This window comes from Moschus berezovskii, chromosome 1, assembly GCF_049115385.1.
Source record: "Moschus berezovskii isolate FMDL1 chromosome 1, NW_MosBer_1.0, whole genome shotgun sequence".
Taxonomy (NCBI): Eukaryota; Metazoa; Chordata; class Mammalia; order Artiodactyla; family Moschidae; genus Moschus; species Moschus berezovskii.
In genome coordinates this window covers 15,309,590-15,332,927 of record NC_142460.1, presented here as the reverse complement: position 1 = coordinate 15,332,927, position 23,338 = coordinate 15,309,590, and the positions used below count along the sequence as shown (strand labels likewise).

General features: G+C 43.5%; 3 protein-coding genes across 4 annotated transcripts in view; 2 read left to right on the top strand and 1 right to left on the bottom strand.

The window, feature by feature from the left end:
• Nucleotides 1-132: 132 nt before the first annotated feature.
• Nucleotides 133-3,987, top strand: LOC148778669 (protein phosphatase 2C-like domain-containing protein 1). Its single transcript, XM_088829244.1, has 2 exons — nucleotides 133-212; nucleotides 2,564-3,987. Exons 1-2 carry the CDS (start codon nucleotides 133-135, stop codon nucleotides 3,666-3,668), a joined length of 1,185 nt encoding a protein of 394 aa, XP_088685370.1. The 3' UTR covers nucleotides 3,669-3,987.
• Nucleotides 3,988-9,707: 5,720 nt separating this feature from the next.
• Nucleotides 9,708-18,421, top strand: LOC129552317 (protein phosphatase 2C-like domain-containing protein 1). The gene is made up of 4 exons (XM_088829217.1): nucleotides 9,708-9,725; nucleotides 10,466-10,479; nucleotides 11,687-11,769; nucleotides 17,619-18,421. Exons 1-4 carry the CDS (start codon nucleotides 9,708-9,710, stop codon nucleotides 18,419-18,421), a joined length of 918 nt encoding a protein of 305 aa, XP_088685343.1.
• Nucleotides 18,422-18,589: 168 nt separating this feature from the next.
• The window catches only part of RAB5A (RAB5A, member RAS oncogene family), a 33,463-nt gene continuing 28,714 nt past the window's right edge, over nucleotides 18,590-23,338 (bottom strand). For both annotated transcript variants that reach the window (XM_055417134.2, XM_055417126.2), the window contains one exon: nucleotides 18,590-19,965. In XM_055417134.2, the coding sequence (XP_055273109.1) occupies nucleotides 19,850-19,965 (116 nt within the window). In that variant the 3' untranslated portion in view covers nucleotides 18,590-19,849. The remainder of the gene's footprint in view (nucleotides 19,966-23,338) is intronic.

Below are 23,338 nucleotides of genomic sequence, written 5' to 3'. Positions count from 1 at the left end.
TTCAGAAATTTCAAAGACAAGTTTGTTCCTTAGTGCAATTTGTACCCTTATCGCTTCATAGTCCTTCAGAATCAGAGTCAGTTCTGACTGGGGTTCCAGATGATGCAGGAAACATTCCACACGAGAAGGTCCATGACCAAGTCAGGGGACCCTCCCCCTGCCATCAACACCATCCCCATCACCCTACTCCTGCCGCCACCATTGCCAGGCAGGTCGGAGGGACAGGGGCTGGGGAACACTGGTGAAGGGAGGGCAAAGGAAGGTAGCAGTCCCGAAGGAGCATGGAGGTGAACAGTGCTTTCAGGTGATTTGTTTTTCCATTTGTATCGGATAACAAATGTAGCTCGTAAACAATTACATCTGCAGTTTCCCTTTTCTTCCACGTTCTCAGTCGTCAAATGAAACTGTGACTTCCTGGTAGACGATGGAAGAGTGATATGTGTGTCTGACTGCCTCACGCTGAAAGTTCTTCTGTCTCTCTACCTTTTCTGTTTTGTTTCTTGGCCGTGCCACGCAGCATGGGGGATCTTCTCTGACTGAACTGGCGTCCTTGCACTGGAAGCTCACAGTCTGAACCACTGGACCGCCCGGAAGCCCCTCTTTGTTCACTCTTATTCTTCTCCTTAAAAGTGTTTTTATTTATTTTAAATTTATTTTTGGCTGCACTGGGTCTCATTTCTGCCTGTGGGCGTTCCCTGCTGCAGTGAGTGGGAGCTCCTCTCCAGCCACAAGCAGAGGCTTCTCACTGAGGGGGCTTCTCTCAGCGCAAAGCGCGGGCTCCAGGTGCTCAGCTGCCCTGTGGCAGGGGGGTCTTCCCCAGCAGGGCATCGAACCCACGCCCACTGCCGTAGCAGCAGATTCTTAAGCACTGGACCTCGGGGGACATCCTCTCCACTCTTATTCTGCTGGTTTTCATGCTAGTAGTTCTGTCTGATGGTATCAGTTTCCATGTGTCCCTTACTTATTGCCCGTTTGCATATGAGGCTGTAAGCTCAATCACAGACAATGCCTTTTTCATCTCTCTGTCCCAAGCAAACCGTCCCTGGCAAATGGCAGACCCCCTGGTGTTTGTTGAATGAATGAATGGCCATGTTACTTTCCCAGAATGGCTCTCTGTAAGAGAGAGTTGTATTATGGCTATCCTCTATAGATGGAAAAATAACGTGCTGATACAACTTGATTTTTATTTGAAGACTCTAGGTCTAACTACAGAATTAGTGTGCATTATATATGGTCCAAACAGTTCAACAAACCTCAGAACACCTGTATTCTTTACATGAATATTATTCAGTAATAGCAGTTAAAAGATATTTGATATACATTTTGGTCAGAAGAGCTGAAAAGTTTTGCCATTTTCCCGTACTTCTCTGCTTGCCTGTCCAGCTCCTTGGCTGGATCCTCTTCCCCCTCCTGCCTGCTAACTGGTTGCCCCGTGGGTTTGCCTGGAGCCCTTGCTGCTTTTTCTCAACTGAGTGTTTCTCGAGTCAGTTCAGCTGTCGCGGTGCCCCTGTCCTGCGCAGATGAAGGGCTGGGCCCTCAGTTGGGCCTCGTCTCGGGGCTCTGCCCTGACTCCAGCGGACCTGTCTGGTTCTTCGTATGAGCGTGTGGATGAGGCCACAGACTCCTCCCCTTGTCACTTCAAGGCCAGGACACCAACTTGATTCCTCAGCTGCACTGTAGCTGGCCTGTGGTAGACCCTGAAGAAGTTAATGTGTGCTAAGTACCGAAGTGATGAGTGGGATTGATAGAACTGGAGGATGTGCTTTAAAAGACTCCAGTATAAGAAATGAGTAAAATTAAATCATATGTGGTTGAGGACACAGAACCGAGAGAGAAAAAATGTTAATAATGGTTGAAGCTGGCCATGGGGGCTCATTACATGTTTCCATTCTTGTGTGTTGTTTAAATTTTCCATTAAAAAAGAGAAACAAAAATTGGTTGGTGAGGCAAAGCCAGGAAAGTTTGCTAATAGGCTAATAGATCAACGAGCAATTATGAAGTGGAAACTGGTGATTGAAATGTTACTGTAGGGACAAGTGGCTACAACCAACAGAGCTGGGCATGGCAGGGATTTAAACATACATAGGGAAAGCAGCGCATTAAATGCACCCATATCAGATACATCTCCCATTCATTTTCTTGAGAATGCTTTAATTAGGACAAAAGTGTTTTTTAAAATTATTATATCTCTTTATATTATATATATTGTATAATAAAATTATTTTATTATTAGGAAAAATTTAAGTACAAAAATAATTATGCTCATACTTGAAATCATATTGCTAAGGCTCAAGTGTATACCTTCACTTGCCCGGATAAAGTTTATGCTGATTTCTTTATTTGTTCTTAGAGGTCTATCTGGCTTCCTAGAGATTTTGCCTAATTTCACTCGGGCCTACACAGGCCAGTCACCAATTCCTTGGGTTGGGACTCTGTGTTTTGGAGGAGGAATCACAGAAAGAGCAACCAGAATATTTTAGACCAATATTAAATCTCGAGGAGTCAAAGCAAACTGCAAATTGCCTCATTTCTGGCATGTAAATATCTTTCATCCTGTTTGCAGAGTGTTTTGGAAAGCAAGGCAATTGTACACGAGAAAACCAACAGCTGATTCAGAGTATGAGGTCCCACTGACATGGAAAAGAAAGCATTTTAAAGGGAAGAAGAGGCCATCAAAAGAAGTCTCCAGGAAACCCTCTCCACTGCAGGACTACAATGAGCTGCTCACATTCCCCTGCTCCATTTGCAAGCGCGAGGTTGACCTGCCTGGAGTTTTCTTCCACAAAAAGCAGCACGTGGCTCTGAGCACACTGGGCTTGCAGTGGATGGGGGGGCAGAAACCTGGGCTCTTGGCGATCATACACCAGAGACAGTCTGTCATTACTAAGCTGCTGTCATCTTTTGCGTTCAATGAGAAAACCTTGCAGAGCATTAATAATGCTTTTGAGCTACTGTGGAAGAGACAGATTCCAGCATACTATAAGATTATGGAGAACATTTGCCAGAGTTCCATCCATCCTCAAAAAGTCGGTCACATATTAATTAAAGGAGCAGCTATTTGCAAAGACAGGAATTCTTCATGGAGAGTTGACATGAACGATAAATTCATTGTTGTGAATAATTTTGGCAGTAAACCCAATGTGTGTTTGTTTGGTTTGTTTGAAGGACATCACGGAGCCTCAGCGGCCGAGTTGACCGCAACGGAACTCCCAGTTTTACTTCTCCATCAACTTTCCAGACTTGATCCTTCCTACCAAATGACTCCTGAAGAGCAAAAAGTAATCAATTCTTTCAACACAGTGTTTAGAGAAGACTACAGAGCTACAGAAGACTCCTTCTCCTCCAAAAAGAAAAGGACGAAAGGAATGAAAAGCGTGTTTGAGAACGTACACAAAGCCTTTGCCAAAGCGTTTTGGAGAATGGACAGGCTCTTACGTCTTGGAAGGAGGGAAGTGTCCAGGGTCCGATGGAGTGGCTGTTCCGCAGTCACTTGCATGCTGGAAAGCAGTGTTGAGAGTCCCGAAGCCAGGAGGTCTTGGGGAAGAATCAGTGACCTTGGTGCTCTGGCAGATAGACACCTTTTCCCAGGGATGCCCAAAATGACCACTGGGGTGCTACACGTTGCAAATGCTGGTATGTATATTGAATGGTGGCAGATTACATCTTAATATGTTTTATTCCTGGCAGCAAAACCTCTCATGCTTCCAGAATTATCTGCTGCTGCTGCTAAGTCACTTCAGTCGTGTCCAACTCTGTGTGACCCCATAGACGGAAGCCCACCAGGCTCCCCCGTCCCTGGGATTCTCCAGGATCAATTATTTAGTGACTTATTCGTGCCTAGATATTTCATTGACCAGTTAAGAAATGATCAACAGCCACAGTTTAGATTCAGATTGCAGGCACAAAATGAATTGTAATTGTTTCTCAAAGAGGCGTGTATATGAAATTATGTGATCCAAATATGAAGTTTTCTAAATGGGGTAGTCACACAGCAGTTGATAAAGGCAAAGCAAATCTATTACACTTGCTTAGATCTGAATGGAACCACTCTATTTCCCACACTTCCCTCTTTTGGGAGAAAGGAAAGTTCTATATAGCTGCTCAAAGTGGTCAGTTACTCCGGTAACTAACACGTTTGCAAGAGGTCATTCTTGTGCTCAGTGGCCAAGCCACACCAGTTTCATCTTAGAGGAAACAGTCGTTCACGACTCTGTGTTACAGATGTGGGTTTTTTCTTTTTTCATCTTTTCTGATGCACCCTTGGCATATGGGGATCTCAGTTGCCCAACCAGGGATCGAACCTGTGTCTCCTGCATTGGAAGGGGGAGTCCTAACCACCGGAACACCAGGCTAGTCCCTAGGCATATATATGCTTCTCCAAAAAAATGTGGCTGGAGTGTTTTAATTTTATTTCAAGAAGCAATTCTTTTAAATTTTTATTTTAATCTGTATTTATTCATGTGTTTATTTGTGTCTGTGCTGGGCTCTCTAGTTGCAGAGAGCAGGGCTGCCCTTCACCGGGGTGCCAGGCCGTCTCACGGGGGCAGTTTCCCTCGCTGCAGAGCTCAAGCTCAGCTGTTGTGGCGATCAGGCCTAGTTGCCTCACAGCATGTAGAATCCTCCTAGACCAGGGGTCGAACCTGTGTCCCTTGCATTGGCAGGCGGATTCCCAACCGCCAGGGACGTCCAAGAATCAATCCTTTTGACCCGCACTCTGAAGTTCTAGCTAAGGAGCTTGCCAAAATGGAAAGCCTGGAGGTCAAAAAGTTTCTGCCAAGTTAAGCAGAGTTCCATGAGATGCTTAAACAGGGCTCCGCCACCCTCTCAGAGGCAGAATTATTAGGAATGACAGTGTCCACTCGTTGAATCTTGAGCATAGACTGTTTTCTCACGTAGTCTTCCAAGAATTCTCATATCCAAGGACATCTAAGAACCGCTTTTAAAAAATACATATCCGACATGTAACATTCTGTCAGTTTAAGAGGTACATGTTAATTTGATACATTTTTATATTATAACATGACTGCCATAGTAGCAATAATTACCACTTCTATCACATTCAGTTCAGTTCAGTCGCTCAGTCATGTCCGACTCTCCGCGACCCCATGAATCACAGCACGCCAGGCCTCCCTGTCCATCACCAACTCCCAGAGTTCACTCAAACTCATGTCCACAGAGTCGGTGATGCCATCCAGCCATCTCATTCTCCGTCGTCCCCTTCTCCTCCCGCCCCCAACCTTTCCCAGCATCAGAGTCTTTTCCAGTGAGTCAACTCGTCGCATGAGGTGGCCAAAGTATTGCAGTTTCAGCTTCAGCATCAGTCCCTCCAATGAACATCCAGGATTGATCTCCTTTAGAATGGACTGGTTGGATCTCCTTGCAGTATAAGGGACTCTCAAGAGTCTTCTCCAACACCACAGTTCAAAAGCATCGATTCTTTGGCGATCAGCTTTCTTCACAGTCCAACTCTCACATCCATACATGACCACGGGAAAAACCATAGCCTTGACTAGACGGACCTTGGTTGGCAAAGTAATGTCTCTGCTTTTTAATATACTATCAAGGTTGGTCATAACTTTCCTTCCAAGGAGCAAGCGTCTTTTAATTTCATGGCTGCAATCAGCATCTGCAGTGATTTTGGAGCCCAAAAAAATAAAGTCTGACACGGTTTCCACTGTTTTTCCATCTATTTCCCATGAAGTGATGGGACCAGATGCCATGATCTTTGTTTTCTGAATGTTGAGCTTCAAGCCAACCTTTTCACTCTCCTCTTTCACTTTCATCAAGAAGCTTTTGAGTTCCTCTTCACTTTCTGCCATAAGGGTAGTGTCATCTGCATATCTGAGATTATTGATATTTCTCCCTGCAATCTTGATTCCAGCTTGTGCTTCTTCCATCCCAGCGTTCCTCATGATGTATTCTGCATATAAGTTAAATAAGCAAGGTGACAATATACAACCTTGACGTACACCTTTTCCTATTTGGAACCAGTCTGTTGTTCCATGTCCAGTTCTAACTGTTGCTTCCTGACCTGCATACAGGTTTCTCTAGAGGCAGGTCAGGTGGTCTGGGATTCCCATCTCTTTCAGAATGTTCCACAGTTTAATCTATCACATTACATAATTATCATTTCTTTTCAGTGGCTGGAAGTTCTAGTCTCTTCGAAAGTTTGATGATTAAAATATATACGTTCTCTCTCTTCCCAATACTGTGCATTCCATCCCTAGGACTGATTTATTGATCATTGTAAGTCTGGATCTTTAAACAACATCTGTTCTATCTCTTTCTCAACCCCTGCCACCATTTCTAAGTGGTGTTGACTCGATTTTCCAGATGAGAGAATGGAAACTCGAGAGGTGAAATTATCTATTTAAGGTGTCAGAGGTAACAGGAACTGGAGATGGAAATCAGGCTGCTTCTGAAGGGGATTGTTCTAGAGTCTGAAGAGGCTGGGCCTTAGGGAGAAGGACTTTGACTCCAAAGCAGGGCTAGACAGACCCACTGAGGCCATTACGACGTCAGGGTCCCTGGAAGCTGGACTGTTTCTGACCTAGCTCCGGCTGTGAGCCCAAAATGAAGACTCCAAATTAAGCAAAACCAAGGAGGCAAGTGCAATGCCAGTTTCCTCAGGGTCTTTGCCATTTCTCAGGTTCTACCCTGAGGTTCCAAAGTGCTTCAGAGCAGGCCTCCTTCAAGCGTGGACGATTTTCAGGTTTCAGACTAACCTGGGAACTTACCCATATCCTTGGACTTGGGACCTCTGTTAGAATGTATCGTTTGATGTCAGGGTTCCTGGAAAATGAAAGGAAAATTTATGAGATATTCAGTAAGGAGATGCCATCATCAAATGTTTAGTTTACTCTGATTGATTATTTCCAAGCTCACTGACTGCTGTTTGGCAGGTTCTAGTCTCCAAGTCAAACATTTGTTGGCTCTAACTTACAGGAATTGTGTTAAATAATTGTGTTAAAATGTGTTAATTGTGTTAAAATGGTTTCATTTGAGCATCCTTCATTTTAATAAAAACAAATAAGTAGAGGGAAAAAATTCAACTTGTGGAAAGCGAGGTCATGATTTGTAATATAAAAGTGCTCCTAAAAGAAAGTAATTTAAGTGAGTTACAAAAAAATAAATTTGGACATAAATTTATCAGGAGCATATTTTGTGTTTTATAAAATATGACCTATAAAGCGAGCAAGGAAATTCATTTTTCTTTGTTTGAAATTTATCAAATACCAGTATCACCATAACTCTGAAATTAAAACAAAAAACAAACAAAACCAAACCCACCTCACTTTATAATGAAATGCAAATATGGTGATAAAGCCATTGAATAAATGTTGACTTTGTGCATGTGGGACAAGAGTCTTCACAACAGACATTCTTGGTTTTTTGTTCTTAGCACTCCTCATTTGCATTGCATTTTATAGTTTCTCTTGGTACCCTTTTACTTCAATTAATCCTCATAGGATTAGATCACTAATAAACATACTGATACTGAAACATACACTTTTTTCATAATATCAAATAAACCACAAACTTTATGCTTTTAATTAACCACACTAGTCCTTATAACGGAGAAGGCAATGGCAAGCCACTCCAGTACTCTTGCCTAGAAAATCGCATGGACAGAGGAGCCTGGTAGGCTGCAGTCCATGGGGTCACTACTAGTCGGACACGACTGAGCGACTTCACTTTCACTTTTCACTTTCACACATTGGAGAAGGAAATGGCAACCCACTCCAGTGTTCTTGCTTGGAGAATCCCAGGGACGGCGGAGCCTGGTGGGCTGCCATCTATGGGGTCACACAGAGTCGGACACGACTGAAGCGACTTAGCAGCAGCAGCAGCAGCAGCAGTAGCAGCAGCAGCAGTCCTTATAAACATATGGGATTTTCATTTGATCTCTTAGATCCTTTTCCCCAGTACTTTGATTTTTAATAGCTCTACTGACATATAATTCACAAAGCACGTAAGTCACCCAGGTAAAGCATTCGTTTCCGTGGCCTTTAGCACGTTTGCTGGCACAGTCCTTTCTCCCTAGCCTGTACTTTCCCTGTATTTGTCTTTGAATCAAGTGTCTTCTTAGACAGCTATAGTTGGATATTCTCTTTGTTCCCTGTGGTTGCTATTACAAATTTATCATAAACTTGGTGGCTTAAACCACAGACAGTTATTCTCTCACGGTTCAAAACCTTCTGCCTCAGCATAACTGGCCCAACATCTTCACGGCAGCGCCCCCTCCCAAGGGGGTGGGAAGGATCTGTTTTCCGTTTCTAGCTTCTGTCTGGCTGCCAGCATTCCCTGGGTTGTGGCCACATCAGTCAAGTGTGCCTCCACAGGCACATTTCCTCCTACTGTGTCTATAGCCAAATGTCCCGCCTGTGATGGCATTTAGAGCCCACCCAGACAATCCCGTGTAAGCATCTCAGGGTCAAAGTCACATCTTCAAAGTCTTTGCCCTTTAAGGTAACACTTCCAGGCTCCAGAAGTTAGGCTCTGATACCTCTGGGGACTTTATTCAGCCTGCCACTGTGCGTGTTAGTTTGTTGTTCCATTTTGCTAATCTTTCCCTTTTGATTCAAGTTAGTAATTCATTTACATTTAATGTGATTAATTATAGGGAGGGATATATGTCAGATATTTTGCTGTTAAGCTTTCTATCTCTTTTTTCTATCATCACTGCTTTCTTTTTTATTAGATATTGTCTAGTTTTCTATTTTGATTCCTGTGTCCTCCAATATATTTAAAAAATTTAGCGGCTATCCTGAAGATTATAATAAAATCTTAAAAACAATTTGGCTTGGATTCATGCCAATTTAATTTCAAAAAGACGTATACAACATCTTTGCTCCAGTATAGCGCCATTTCCTCCACCCTTCTTTGTACTTTATAGAATTATTTCTTTGCACAGTACAAGCCTAAAGAAGTTTTACAATTTTTGTCTCATGCAGAACAAGGGAAGAATGTTAATGTCTCATATTTACCTATATACAGTTGTGCCTTGAGCAACAGTATTTGAGCTGTGTGGGTTTACTTATATGCAGAACTTTACACAATCCACGGTTGGCCGAATCTGTGAATGTGCAGACATGGGGGTGGGGCTGCCTGCTGGGCTCGAACACCCACAGATATCGGTGGGTCTTCAGTTCCCACGGATACCTTTCATGCCTGGACTTGAACACCCACAGATATCTTCAGGGAGTCCTAGAACCAGTGCCCCCTGATACTGAAAGACAACAGTAGCAACCTCTCTTTTCTGTGGGTGGGTTCAACTTACAGTCTAGAGTTTTCATTTTAATCTGAAAGACTCCCCTCTTATCTCTTGTAGGCAGATCTGCTGGTGATGAGCTCTCTTCGTCTTTGCTCACTTGGGAACACGTTAATCTCTTTACTGTTAAAAGGACAGTTTGCCTTTTGACTAGTCATGCCATTGCCATCTAGCCTCCGTGGTTTCTGATGAGACATGATTGTTGATCTTATTGAATTTCCCTTGGCTGTAGGTAATGATTCACTTTTCTCTTGCTGTTTTCAATATTCTTTTTTCCTTTGTTTTTTGACACTTTGGTTATGACGTGTTTAAGTACTGACCTCTAATTTATACTATTTCGAGTTTTTTGAGCTTCTTGGATCTTTTTACTCAAATTCGGGACGTTTCTGGCCATTATTTCTTCAAATACCCTTCCCCACCCTCTTTCATGGCGTGTATGCCGGTGTGCTTCGGGGTAACTCACAAGTCTCTGAGGCTCTCTTCACGTTGCTTCGTTCTTTCTTTCTTCTCTTCTTCAGACTGGATAACCTCAATTTATCAATCAAATCTGCTGATTCTTCTGCCAGTTCAAACCTGATTCTGAGTTCATTTCAGTGAACTTTTCATTTAAGACATTGTACTTTTCAACTCCAGAATTTTGATTTGCCTGTTGTAATTGCCATCTCTTTATCGATAGTTTCTAATTTGGGGGAATCAGTGTTTTCATGCTTTCACTTTTAGCCATATTTTCCTTTAAACATATTTATAACTTCTAAAACATTTATTTTTTGGGGGGGATGTAATTCTAATGCCTAGAATTCCTCAGGGACAGTTTCTGTTGACTTATTTCTCTCCTGTGTATGGTCTGTACTTTGATGTTTCATTGCCTGTCTCACTATTCTGTTTGTTGTTGAAAAGTGGACATTTAAAATAATAATACAGATGCCTTCCTCTCCAGGGTTTGTTGTTGCTACTGTTTTGTGACTTTTAAAAACTAGTTTTCTAGAGTCTATACACTGTGTCACTGGAGACACAAAGTCTCTGCTTGGCTGGTTACGTCAGTGTTCAGCTAAGAACTAGATGAAGATTTCCTTAAACACCTAGTACCAATACATATGCCTTCCAGCCTTTCTGAGGGGTGTCCTTCTCTTGTCAACAATAGCAGGGGGTTCGCGATGCTGCCTGAGCTTTTCCTTCCTATCTGGGTCCGTCCAGAAGGCCGTCCACAGGTGCGTCATCAGGGGCTCGTCACCGTCTGCCCCGTGTGCACCCTCTCCTATTTTCCCAGAAACGTATTTGAGCTTTTCGAAGCCCTCTGCAGAGGCTCATTATTCAGCGTTTCTCCCAGTTCATTGGGTGCTGGGGTGAGTCTTGTCATCACTGCTTCAGGCAGCTGCGCGCTGAAACAGTTGCTGCTGATGCTTCTCAGCGTGCACACTGCTCAGCCGCTCAGTTGGGTCCAACCTTCACTGTAGCCCACCAGCCTCCTCTGTCCATGGGATTCTCCAGGCAAGAATCCTGGAGTGGGTTGCCATGCCGCCCTCCAGGGGATCTTCCCAACCCAGGGATCGAATTGCATCTCTTATATCTCCTGCATTGGCAGACAGATTTTTTTACCACTAACATCATTTGGGAAGCCTGGCAAACACACTGAGGGTCAGTGATTTGCACAGAGTAAGCTCTGAGTCGGATCAAATGATGACAAGATTTGAGAATGGATCTTTCTTTAGGTAACTGCAAGATAGTCCAAATAGTGATGTTTCTCTGAGGATAGATTTTTAGGGAGGTACAAAGCCATTCTTTCCCCTGCAGAGGCTTCTAGACTGGACTATTGATTTTCATTATAAAACTTTTGGTTTTCAAGGCTACTACAGAGCTGAAGAGAAAAGGTTTGGAGTAGGTCAAGTTACGAGGCCATAAACACTTCTATTTTTATTAATACCTACTTTAAGCTGTCTCTCTTCAATAATGCTCAGATTTTTGCAAGCCTTTGGTGCAACTTCCAGCATTCTAGAAAAGTTGACTTTAACAGCTTTTCACAGTGCTCTCCTTCCTTTTACTGAGGAGCAGATTTTCAGAGATCCTTACTGTGCAATGGGCTTCCCAGGTGGCAGAGTGGTAAAGAATCCACCTGCCATTGCAGGAGATGCAGGAGACTCAGGTTTGATCCCTGGCTCGGGAATATCCCCCGGAGTAGGAAATGACAACCTACTCCAGTACTCTTGCCTGGAAAACCTCATGCACAGAGGGGCCTAGTGGGCTACAGTCCTTGGGTTTGCAAAGAGTTGGGCGAGCACACACTCACCCACGTTACTCTGCAATGATCTAACCTTTTCTTCTGGGGTATTGAATCTGCTGTTAACCCTCTCCAGTGCATCTTTCGTTTTCTTTCTTTCTGGCTGTGCTGGGTCTTCGCTGCCACACGGCTCTCCTCAGCGGTGGCGTCTCTGGCGGCCCACGGGCTCTAGGCACGCAGGTGTCAGCAGCTGTGCTTGCAGGCTCCAGAGCACGAGCTCTCGGTGCGTGGGCTTAGTTGCTCCACGGCCTGTGGGATCTTCTGGGACCAGGGATTAAGTTCATGTCTCCTGCACTGAGCCGCCAGGGAAACCCACATTTCATTTCATATTTTGTATTTCTTATCTTCAGAAGTCTGATTTTTAAAATTATCTTCCATGCCTATGGGATTCCCTGGTGGCTCAGACAGTAGAGTTTGCCTGCAATGCTGGAGGCCCGAGTTCGAGCCCTGGTTTGGGAAGATTCCCTGGAGAAGGGAATGGCAACCCACTCCAGTATTCTTGCCTGGAAATTCCCATGGACAGCGGAGTCTGGCGTCACAAAGAGCCGGACACGACTGAGAGACTTCACTTTCACTTTCCTTCACTTTCCACGCCTGCAGCTAACTTCCTGAACAAATGCACTCCACTTACAACGCTGAGTTCTTCCTACAGATTCCAACCTGTGTCCGTTCTGCATTGGGGTCAATGGATCTTTTGCTTTATTATGGGTAGTATTTCCCGACTTATTTGCACGCTTTGTGTTCTAGTTTTTCAGGGCTGCCATAACAAATTATTTTGAACTTGGCAGCGTAACACAACAAAAATCCCTTCTCTCACAGTTCTGGAGACTAGATGCTCCCAATCAAAGTGTTTCCAAGGCCATGCTCCTCTGAATTCTCCAGGGAAGATTTCTTCCTTGCCTCTTTCCGCTTCCAGTGGATCCAGGCACTTCTTGGCCTGTAGTTGCAAAAGTGAAAGTTAGTCGCACAGTCATGTCCTACTCTGCGACCCCATGGACTGTAGCCTGCCCGGCTCCTCTGTCCACGGGATTCTCCAGGCGGGTATACTGAAGTGGGTTGCCATTCCCTTCTCCAGGATCTTCCTGACCCCAGGATCGAAACTGGGTGTCCTGCATTGCAGGCAGATTCTTTACCAACTGAGCCAGTAGGGAAGCCCCATACTCCCAGTATCTGGGCCAAAAACCAGTATCCCAGCCAAAAAGCCTCCCAGTATCTTCCTTTTTCTGAGGGGGGGCAGGCACTTGGCATGCGGGATGGGATCTTGGTTCTCCCACCAGGGAACGAGCCTGCGCCCCTGCGTCTGGAAGCACAGTCTTAACCACTAGATCCCCAGGGAGATCCCTCTGTCTTCACTGACTTTCTCCTCTTCTCCCTGTGTCACTTCTATGACGATACTTTTTGGGTTTAGGATCAACCTGGATAATCCATCTCAAAACCCTAACTTAATTAACACTTGTAAAGATTTGTTTCCAAATAAAATCATATTCACAGGTCTCATAAGGGGGGTAGTATATGGATTTTCTTTTTAACTTCCTGCTTTGGTTTAGGGTGGAGTTACTTAGAAACATTTGATCCTTTCAGATTTCACTTTCACAATTTGTCAGATAAATTCAGAGCAGTGTCTAACCCAGGTTGAGGCAAGCCCTTCCCCACTACACTACTCAGTGACCCATGGGTGTGTTTTTCTAGTCTGACTGGCGTGTCCTCAGCCACATTCTGCTGACAGGTCTGATAGCTCTTTGCCAGCGCTGGGGCGGGGGCTTCCTCACACACACAGGTCAGGACCTCGCAGACCCCTGGGGCCGGGGCTTCCCCACACACACCCATCAGGACCTCACTGACACGCGGGGACGTGGCTCTGCAGACCCCTGGCGGTCTCCGAGCACCCTTCCCTCTGGTTCTTGCCCCGGTGAAGTCTGGCTGCCTTGCTCAGGGATCCCTGGACTCTCAGTTCTGTCTCCTCAGCACAGATCAGAGGCTAAGTCCAGTCACTGTTACTGTATCTTGGCCGGAAGCAGAGAAACTCCCTGTATTAATACTTGGGAGGATTTAACTGAGGCCTGTCATCTCAACTACACACTGACCACCGCCTGCTCCCTGCCTGTTAACACTATCAATCTGACTTAAAACGATCAATCTGAGATTCTCCAGACTACAAATACACAAAGGCTGTGCTCCCAAATGCTCTGTGGGTCCCTTTCTCTCCTCCACGGTTCAGCATCGATTTGGAAATAGTTCATTTTTCTGACAGTCTGGGAGGGTGGATGAGGGGCATATATTTTTGTTCAGTGTTTCAGTGAGGGCACGGTCGTCTGTAGCCCTAGCTTTGTTGGCTAGAACCACTAGTCTCCCCAAGCTAAACAAGTCCTAGGCTTCATTTCCTGTTCCATAATCCTGTGAAAGGTCCAAGGTCACTCATTTAGGTCAACAAGCGCTCTCAGCTAAAGGCTGACTTGTGCTCTTGGCATACTCTGGGGTTCAGCCATTACAGATCCTGTTCTTTCGTGATACTGGAGTGTTTTAGTGTATCTGCTATTCTGGTATCTTTATGTCTGGACGATATGTTCTTGTCCATCGTCCCTTTTAATGAGGCCTCAGAAATGACCCGCTTCCTAGCGTCCTGGTGCTCCGTCCTGTGAGCTCGCTCCGGGTGCAGAGACCACACGTGGCTCGCCCGCTTCTCCCCCGTTGCTCAGCTCCTTCGCCAGCAGCATCCTGAGGCTGGGGTGTCCCATCACTCCCGGGTCCTCTCCTTTCTCATTTCAGGACTGATGCTGTGTTTGCAGATATTTTCATTTGTTGTGATTCTATCTTGAAATGATTGCTCTTAAAGATGGTTTAGTAAGTTTCTTTTAAACTTATCTCCAGCCCCATCTTTTCCCCTAAAACACAATTCAACTCATCTTAAGCAGAAGAAAAACCCCCACATTCTTAAAAAACATTCACCTTTTTAGACGTTTCCTTCCTCACCTTCCTTTTAAGGGGTGGGTTGGTGGTGGACTCATAGATAACACAACAAATATTTGACAGATAGTTGAGGATGAAGTGTTCAGTACTCTTTAGATTCCAGACGGAAAATGGTGAAGATGAGTTTTATGCTTACACATCTTACAAAAACAAAGGAATCTTTCTGAACGTACAGTGAAAACTGTCTACTTAATAATTAAATGTTACTCAGAGAAACAAAATGACTTAATGAAAGACACGGACAAAATTGGGACTAATGTCCCATATGTCAGGTTCTAGTCCCAAGTCCTGCTTCTGAACCAAGCCGTCTTTTTATCCCGGGGCCCTCAGGCATACTAGGGATGCTTCCTTTTCACAAACTGGAGACACCCCGGCAACTGCAGGAGACAGCTACCTCACTGCCTTTTGCATAAGGAATATGCATGCTGTCTTAGAAAGGCCCATGTGTCCTCTCAAAGCGGTTAATTCCCATTTGATGAACGTCCCTGCACAAGTCCGCCGGCTCCATTTTGAGGAGCACCGTCTCTCCAGCTAGGGAAGGCTGATAGGTTCACGTCTCGGGATCTGAGCTCTCCGTGCTGCTGGCTCACTGCGCGCTGGGCGAGGGTCAGCACAGGTCACCGCGTTCATTTCCTCAGGCTTCACAGGGGCCCTTCCTGAAAGGCGATCGTGCTCTCAGACTGCCAAACCTCACTCTGCTCTTTTGCCTCAATTCTCCAAGACATGTGGAGGGTTATTTTAAAATCTCCCTCCAATTTCCTATTTTCCTTGAAGCTTTTTGTTCATTATTCCACTCTAGCTCTCAGCAATGTAGTCGATGGCTTTCAGCAACTCTGTCTGCAGCTGACAGCTTGGCAGCCCAAGGTTCAGGAGATGCAACTACCAGCTGCCCATCCACTTTTCATCCTCTGTGCCAGGAATACTCTTCCAGGGCCTGAGTAATCTTCCTTATCATCCCGTTATTTCCTGCGTTACACAGAACAGTTGAGAAACAGCGGGTACCCCTCCTTCCTTCACGCAAATTCACACAGGTAAGGCTGTGAGGTATTCAGAAGGCAGTTTATCAGGATGAATACACTGTCAAAGGAATTAAATAACTCACTCATGCAAGTCAATGGCAGGACAAACCCAAAAGCTATTACTTAGCGTCCTCAATTTCTGAAAATTTATTTGTACTACGCTCAAGGGATGTTCACAATAATAAAATCAACCAAAATGGCATTTCCTACTCTGTATCACAACAATTAAAAAAAAAAAAAAAAAAAGACAAACGGTAGTACGTATCTTTACCAAGCTCTCTGCACAGGCAACTAAAATCAAAACACCAATTTATTCCCTTCCGCTGTAACCCGATAATCGTATTAAGTTCTTTTCAAACCACGCAGAGGAGACAGAGCTTCTTGCTGAGTGAGCTCTGGCGTGCCACATGCAAATAAAACATTCAGGAAGTCAGTGGACTGCACCATTGTGAGCCCGTTTTCAGAGCCACGGTCACACTATCTACGTGCAGGCACACACAAAGAAATTTTCTAATTTAAAAGAGGAACTGAACCATGTGTCCTGCTAACAGAACAATTCCGTTTACTCTGTTGGCACAATCGTAATTTACAACTAGCAAAAGCCAAGAATTATTTTACTAATTTATCTTCTGCAGAGTGTCAACAGAATTACCAGCAGAAAAGTTAATAGAAATCGTTAATAACCAAACCAAAAATAAATAAATCTTTTGGTCCCATTCAGTAGCTATTATTATTCCGTTCGTTCTGTTCCGTCGCTCAGTCGTGTCCGACTCTATGCAACCCCGTGGACTGTAGCCTACCAGGCTTCTCCGTCCATTGGATTCTCCAGGCAAGAATACTGGAGTGGGTTACCGTTTCCTTATCCAGGGGATCTTCCTGACCCAGGGATCGAACCCGGGTCTCCCGCATTGGAGGCAGACGCTTTAACCTCTGAGCCACCAGGGAAGCATTATTATTATTAGATACTATTATCTAATGCCCAGTAGATATTAGCAGTTTCCATTATGTAAATAAGCCAACAGGCTCCCTCTATGCCCAAGCTAATGCTTTACCAACTCAGGCTCTGTCCAGATTAGGGGTGTGAAACTTACCCTCTGACACCTAAGTCCCTTTACCTAAAGTACGAGGGGATTCGAAACCAGGGGCTGCAACAACAAAATTCTGACTCCAGGTACAGTACAGTGCTTGAAATCAGAATATTCTAATGTAAATTTTGCCTATGATTCCAGGAATATTAATTCTCGTAGGTGTTATAAACATACAACTATGTTCCTAAAAACTTTGGGAGGATCAGTTTTTCCTAACAAATGAAAAAAAAAAATTTCTTTTTTTGTATAGCAAAGAAAAGTTTGGGAATACAACCGCCCTTCAAACTGGCTCAAAGGATGACATTTAAATTTTCTTAGGATTTGAACAAAACACACATCACAGGTTTGTCTGAACCATGTACAAACTCTAAGACCTCAGTTTTCAATTAAAGGGTTTAATGTTGGCTAAATATTATCCACTTCACACACTGCCACATTATTTTCTCTTCCCAGGGCTGGCTGACAGAACTGTAACACACATAACCCAGTAAGATGGATCCTGACACTGGCATTATAATTGTTTAATCATCCACACCTATATTCAGGTTTTAACTTTAATCAGTTAAAAAATTATCAAACTCCACTCCTAGAAAAAAAATCAGCTTGTGTTTTTAATTTAAAAGGCATTTATCAAAACATTAAAAAAATGTCTGCTCTATGGAATATATATAGAGATTAGAAAAAAGTTTAATTCTTGACTCTATATATAATACTCAGAAGCTGCTTCATAAAGATTATTTTTCATCAACTGTAGTTCATTATTTCAATACTAAATATATTTTAAACACTAAGTTTGCTAAGAGGAATAAATGAGCCTTCCAGTTTGAAATCTGAATTACTATAAATCTTCTAATAATGATGTGACTATTACATATATTAAAAAAATTTTTTTAAATGGCCTGCTTTCTGTCTATGCTCTGGAACAAATTAATGAAGTTAACAGCATGTTTGATACAACTGGTTATAAATCTCGGGACTAATTTTTAAAAATCTTTTAGGTAATGTGCAAGCCGTCTTATGCAGAAACGGGAAAGGCTTCTGCTTAACCAAAGAGCACACCACCCGGAACGCAGACGAGAGAAGGCGGGTGCTTCAGCAGGGAGCGGTCATCAGCCCCAACGCGCCCTACGGCCTCCTGCAGGGGCAAACGACCACCACACGAGGACTTGGCTTCCATGGGGATCTCAAGCTGAAGAGAGTCATCATCCCAGCGCCACAGACGATCTCTGTGCGCATAGATGACCTGTGTCAATTCCTCATCCTGGGCACCGACGGGCTCTGGGGAGTTCTGGACACAAAGGAGGTCACCGCACTCGCCATGTCAGCTTTCCAAGCACACAGAGAAACATGGGGCCCTGCCGCGGGGAACAAACCATTGCCACACAGAGGGTCTCTGCTTTGCCCCATCAGTGAACAAACCACATCAAAATCAGAGACGAACATCCACACAGTGTTTCAGCGCCAATCTGGAGAGTGGGTGTCAACTGCAAATTCAAAAGAAAACCTGTCAGCTTCAAAACATTCTATTTGTGACCCTGAAAGTTCAGGACTATCTCCACCAAAAAAGAGTACTCATGATCCCCGCAGTGAGGAAGGGACTGACGGACTGACTGGTGTGGACAGAGAGCAGAAAGACTCAAGAGAAAAGCAGGGAGGACCAGGCACTCAGAGTTTCTACGACAGCGCTGCCGCGTACATCAGCCACGAGCTTGTCAGGGCTGCCCTGGCGGCTGGCTCCAGAGACAACATCACAGTCATGGTGATATTGCTCAACGGAACCGAGCATCAGCTGCTGACATAAAAGCTCTGGTTATCAGAGAAGAGAAATACGGAGACAGTTCTTCAATGAACCAGGTACCAGAACAATACATCAATTTTTAAGAATGCAGTAAAGAAAATATAAAAGCAGATTTCAGGTTACACAATGCCATTTATATATGTTCATGTGAAAAAAGAGAAGAACCAGTGCTTGCTTTTTAATACCACTTTATTCCAACCTGAGCACCTCAATATAAAACTAAACACTGGTGAACTGTTTTCCTTACTAATTTTCAATTACTGTAAATGTACAAGTTCTGCTAGCAGTTCAACACTTAAATAGATTAAATCATCTCTGACACATGGTAGATTTCATATAATGAAAATGCCTAAAACAGTTAGTGCAATATACTGATCAAAATAAAATGAACTTTGGAAAACAAGGCTGCAAGATTGTTACTAACATATCCAATACTTATGTTACAAATTACAGGTACATTTTTTATTATGGTTCTAGCCAGGTAGGAACAATTGAAGCCCCTTCGTTTCCAAGGGGGAGAAAAGGAAAAAATTAGCTGTTTTAGTAACTGTACATTTTGTATACTTTTAAGCAACTCTTAAATATTACAGAAAAGTAATAAACATATATGGAGACTACAATGCAGTACCCTATTTACAGTACAGCTGAAGATCGAATTTAAAATAATCAAGTCTGAATGTACATAATTGTTAGTTCGTTGACTATTCGTCTGTCCAAAGGGCACAAAGGCCCCCTCCCTAACCCAAACAAAACCTATGTAATGGCCAGCAGTGATTACACACACATCACAGACACCTGGTTTGTTTCATGTTTGTTGAACTCACGTGTTTGAAGGGAACACTATCCTTTAAGATGCATTTTACCCCATTTTAAAAAACAACAGGATCAGCTATAATTTAGATGCCACTAATGTTCATCTTTTCCCACTGAAGATGTGGGACTGTTTCCTTGTGGCGAATTTATTAAAATGTGGAATGTATACTTTAAATAAGGACACTAGGAGAAATTACAGGTTGCCTGGATATGGCAGCTAAGCATAAATATCTTTAGAACCTCCTTCCAAAGCAAGAAGTTTTTTCTGAAAAGCCCAAATGAGTAAGTTCCAAATTTTTTTCACAAAACTGGCTGGTTCACTGTTGGTTCAGAGTCATCTGTCTACATCCCTGGAAAAGAGAAGTGAGTCCCGCTAACCTTCCAAGGAGACAACTGCACACAGCTCTCACTCCCCCCACTGCCGAGACACAGTCAGAGGGCCACATGCATGTCATTAAAAATTAGGTTCAAAACACTTAAAATAATTCTGTATTAGAAATTTGACTATTGTTAAGTCTCTTCTTTTTGGAAGTCATACTGGGCTGGTTAAATGCTCCAATCCCACTGTTACTAACAATTGGGAGGCAGAAGAGCATTCTGGGAGTGCACACTAGAGGGTTAGTTACTACAGCACTGGCTCCTGGCGGGCTGCGTGGGCTCAGTGAGGTCTACTCCTCTTCCTCTGGCAGAATTTGCTCCTGGATTCTGTGGTTCGTTCTTTGGCAACTTTTTAGCTGAGGGATAAATTATCAAAACAAACACAATCAGAACAGCTGTATTTACCTGTTTATACAGATTCACTTCACAATACCAGAAAAGGTTATACTTTATTTCGTAATCACTAGTACTCCTATTATTTAAAGGAAATCTGAAGTTATAATAGCAGCCCAGCATGTTTATAACCAAGAAGCTCAGCTCTAGGACTTCCTTGGGGGTCCAGTGGTTAAGACTCTGAGCTCCCAATGCACGGGCACGGATTTGATTCCTGGTGCAGAACTAAGATCCCACAAGCCGCCTGACAAAATAGCCAAAAACCAAAACAAACAAGCTCAGCTCCACCCCTGGTGCTCTCTGGACGGCCGCACACTTTCCAGAACAAGTTGAGACAGAACACACTATCCCCTCAGTAAACTGCTGAGCAAATTCTTACCCTGAATCATAACAGACGGAATCTCCTATTTTCTTCCTCGCTTATACACCTCTACCTTCAAACGGTTATCCTCTATTGTGGCTGATAAAGAATCCTAATCTGATTCACCAATAGCTCTGCCTGATATAAATGGACTTGATCCTGAAGGTGCTATCTCAAAAAACCATTTCCCAATGTTGAGCCAGATAAGCATGGCTAGCCACATTTGGACAAACCCCACAACTGCAGTTACAGCTTTAGCTTTGCTAATTCTTGGCAGTGTGGCTCCCACTGATGAGAAAACTACCTGCCAGATGCAGTCCACCTGGATCTCAAGGGTCCCTGCATGCTGGGATATGTGAAGCATCTCTGAGGTCAGTAAGTGACTGTAAGGTGGCTGGTTCCTGTCGCCTCAGGGATGGCCCACTCTGGCAAGAATCCAGCTTGGCCTGAGCCATGGCTTGGGTTACACAAAAGCCAAACAGGCTCTACTTCGAAATGTAAATGCCGAGGTGTGTCCTGGACCTTGTACCCTTTGTTGTAACATTCCACAACAGCACTAATCATCTTTAGAATCCCAGATGCTGGGCTGGACGCTGGATCTGGGAGTCAGGAGCGCCGAGGTTTGGGAAGTGAAGTCTCACCGTGGGCCATTTCTCTAGCGATGGCTCCAGGAGTGGCAGGGTGAATGGCAATAAAAGGCTGCATTTCCAGTCAAATGTATTTAGAAACACAGCCCCGTAAGGACAACGAGTGGGCTAACATTACAAACTTTATTATAATTAACAACAAGTTTTTTTAGACTGAGTGATCATTTCTCCCGTTAGCATACTTCTCCAAGGGCTTTTTGTAATGAGATCTAAGTGAATAAGGGCTGAAAGACATAAGCTGGGATGAGGAACCTTTAACTGATACTGGTTAATTTTTATTGTGTTAATATCATCTAAAACATATCTTTAGGGAGTCTCAAAAGAAGCAGTCTCCTATCTTATTAAGTGCTACTGAAGTGAAGCTGGTACTATCTGTTTTGTATATAGATAGCTGCAGTTTACCAACCTGACCCTGAATTGATTAGGATTTAAGAAGCTAAAAATCCTGAATCAAGTTAAGAAAGATGTGTAATGAAAAAAGCCACTGAAGACCTTATCAAATTAAAAGCAGATGATAAATTTATTGTAGACTCTCCCACTAAACAAGTGTACTCTACTTGGGAAGACATCAAAAGCACAAATATGGAGTTCACTGTGTGATTTATTTAAGGTACTAATGGAGAGGTCACAATTCAATTTACACTTGGAGTTTCTTTCAAGGGAAAAAAAATTCTAATTTCAGAAATGTAAACAAAAGCTCTAATACACAGACTACTTTCTGACTGAAAAAAAAAATCCTTATTAGCAAGCCTGAATAAAAGGTACAAATTAAATAAAGCCCATCTGGTGGAGTTTTAATAGCGTCAGAAAGAAAGGTTTAAAGTTCAGCCTGATTGGAGGGGCACATCATCTCTTAATTTCCTGTTATTAACCTTCCAGATGTGGTTTTGGGTGTGATTTGTTCCATTTATTAAAGAAGAAAAGGTATACACTGTTGCATAATCCCTCTTAACTATGCTAGTATTTCCCTAATAACCTGCAAGCCTGAGTTTCTCAGGAAAATATTTTACACAGCAAACAGGCAAGGTTTACTAACTGAAGTCACCATTAAACACCCTCATCTAGGGGGGGAGAGTACAACCGCACTCACCGCTCTTACTGGGCTTAGCCTCTCAATCAGCTGTTAACTGGTTAATTTACGACTTCAATATCAGAGAAAATGTATTAGGGACCCAGGATATAGACACCCCAGGTGATAATCACTGCTGTGTACAGAGCTGCCACAGGATGACACGCGTGCTCTGCTAGTGAACAGTGCGGAGCAGCAGACTGTGAGCTCCTTCCCAGAGGACCTGCGCCTTCAAACCACCAGGAGGCGGTGGTGTGTCAGTCACCCAGGTGTGTCCGACTCTCTGACCCTATGGACTGCAGCCCGCCAGGCTCCTCTGTCCATGGGATTCTTCAGGCAAGAATACTGGAGTGGGTTGTCATTCACTTCTCCAGAGAAACTTCCTGATCCAGGGATCGAACCCGGGTCTCCTGCACTGCAGGCAGATTCTTTACCAGCTGAGCTACCAGGGAAACCCCACACCAGGAGAAGGCAAGGGTCAATAAAAATATTTTAATTGTTGTTACAAAAAAGGGAAGCTTCCTTATTACCACTGAACTTCATGACCTATAGTCAACAACTGCACGAGAGCACTCGTTATTCCTGAGAATTCTCAGAGGAAGTAAGAGCACGCTGCGGGGTCAAACGACCACCGAGGCAGCAGAAGTAAGAGCACACTGTGGGGTCAAACGACCACCAAGGCAGCAGAAACCCCGGACACTGCTTTGCTCCCCTTCCCTTCCTCTGTGCCTCAAAGCTCCGAAAGGCTCTGTTACAACATTTGTATTAAATCAATTTGTCAATCTGTACGTACGATGGATTTATCAGTGTTGTACCTGTCAGTAATCACTGATTTAAAAAGAACTTGAAAAATAGAAACAGTGCTCTGTTTAGGGCAAAGGAAAGATGAGTTAATGATCAGTGAGAAAAATCTCATTAAGACTTTACGTTGCACTGAAAAACATTACTGAGCTTATCCCTCTTTTATATAAAAGCTATAATATAACCTAATACGAAAATGTATTTATCTAAAATTTTCAGTGAAATCTTCAGAAAATCTACCTGCTTGAACGATTAGCTCAAAGTTCAGGCTTTCAACTTACCTAGAAGAAACTTAACTAAACTGAAAGCACTGTAACCTAATGGGTATTAACTTTTCAAATTTAACAATATGCCTAACAAAAGCAGTGCTCCACGGAAGAAATCTAGGATAGTAGTATGATTAAAAAAAAAAAAAAAAAAAAAAACCAAGAATTTTTTTTTTTTCTACAAAAAGACTT

Coding starts and splice junctions, on each gene's coding strand:
- LOC148778669 (XM_088829244.1), top strand. CDS start 133: ATGACCAAGTCAGGGGACCCTCCCCCTGCCATCAACACCATCCCCATC. Junction 213..2,563: donor CCGCCACCATTGCCAGGCAG/GTCGGAGGGACA, acceptor TCCTGTTTGCAG/AGTGTTTTGGAAAGCAAGGC.
- LOC129552317 (XM_088829217.1), top strand. Junction 11,770..17,618: donor CTCCAGAGCACGAGCTCTCG/GTGCGTGGGCTT, acceptor AAAATCTTTTAG/GTAATGTGCAAGCCGTCTTA.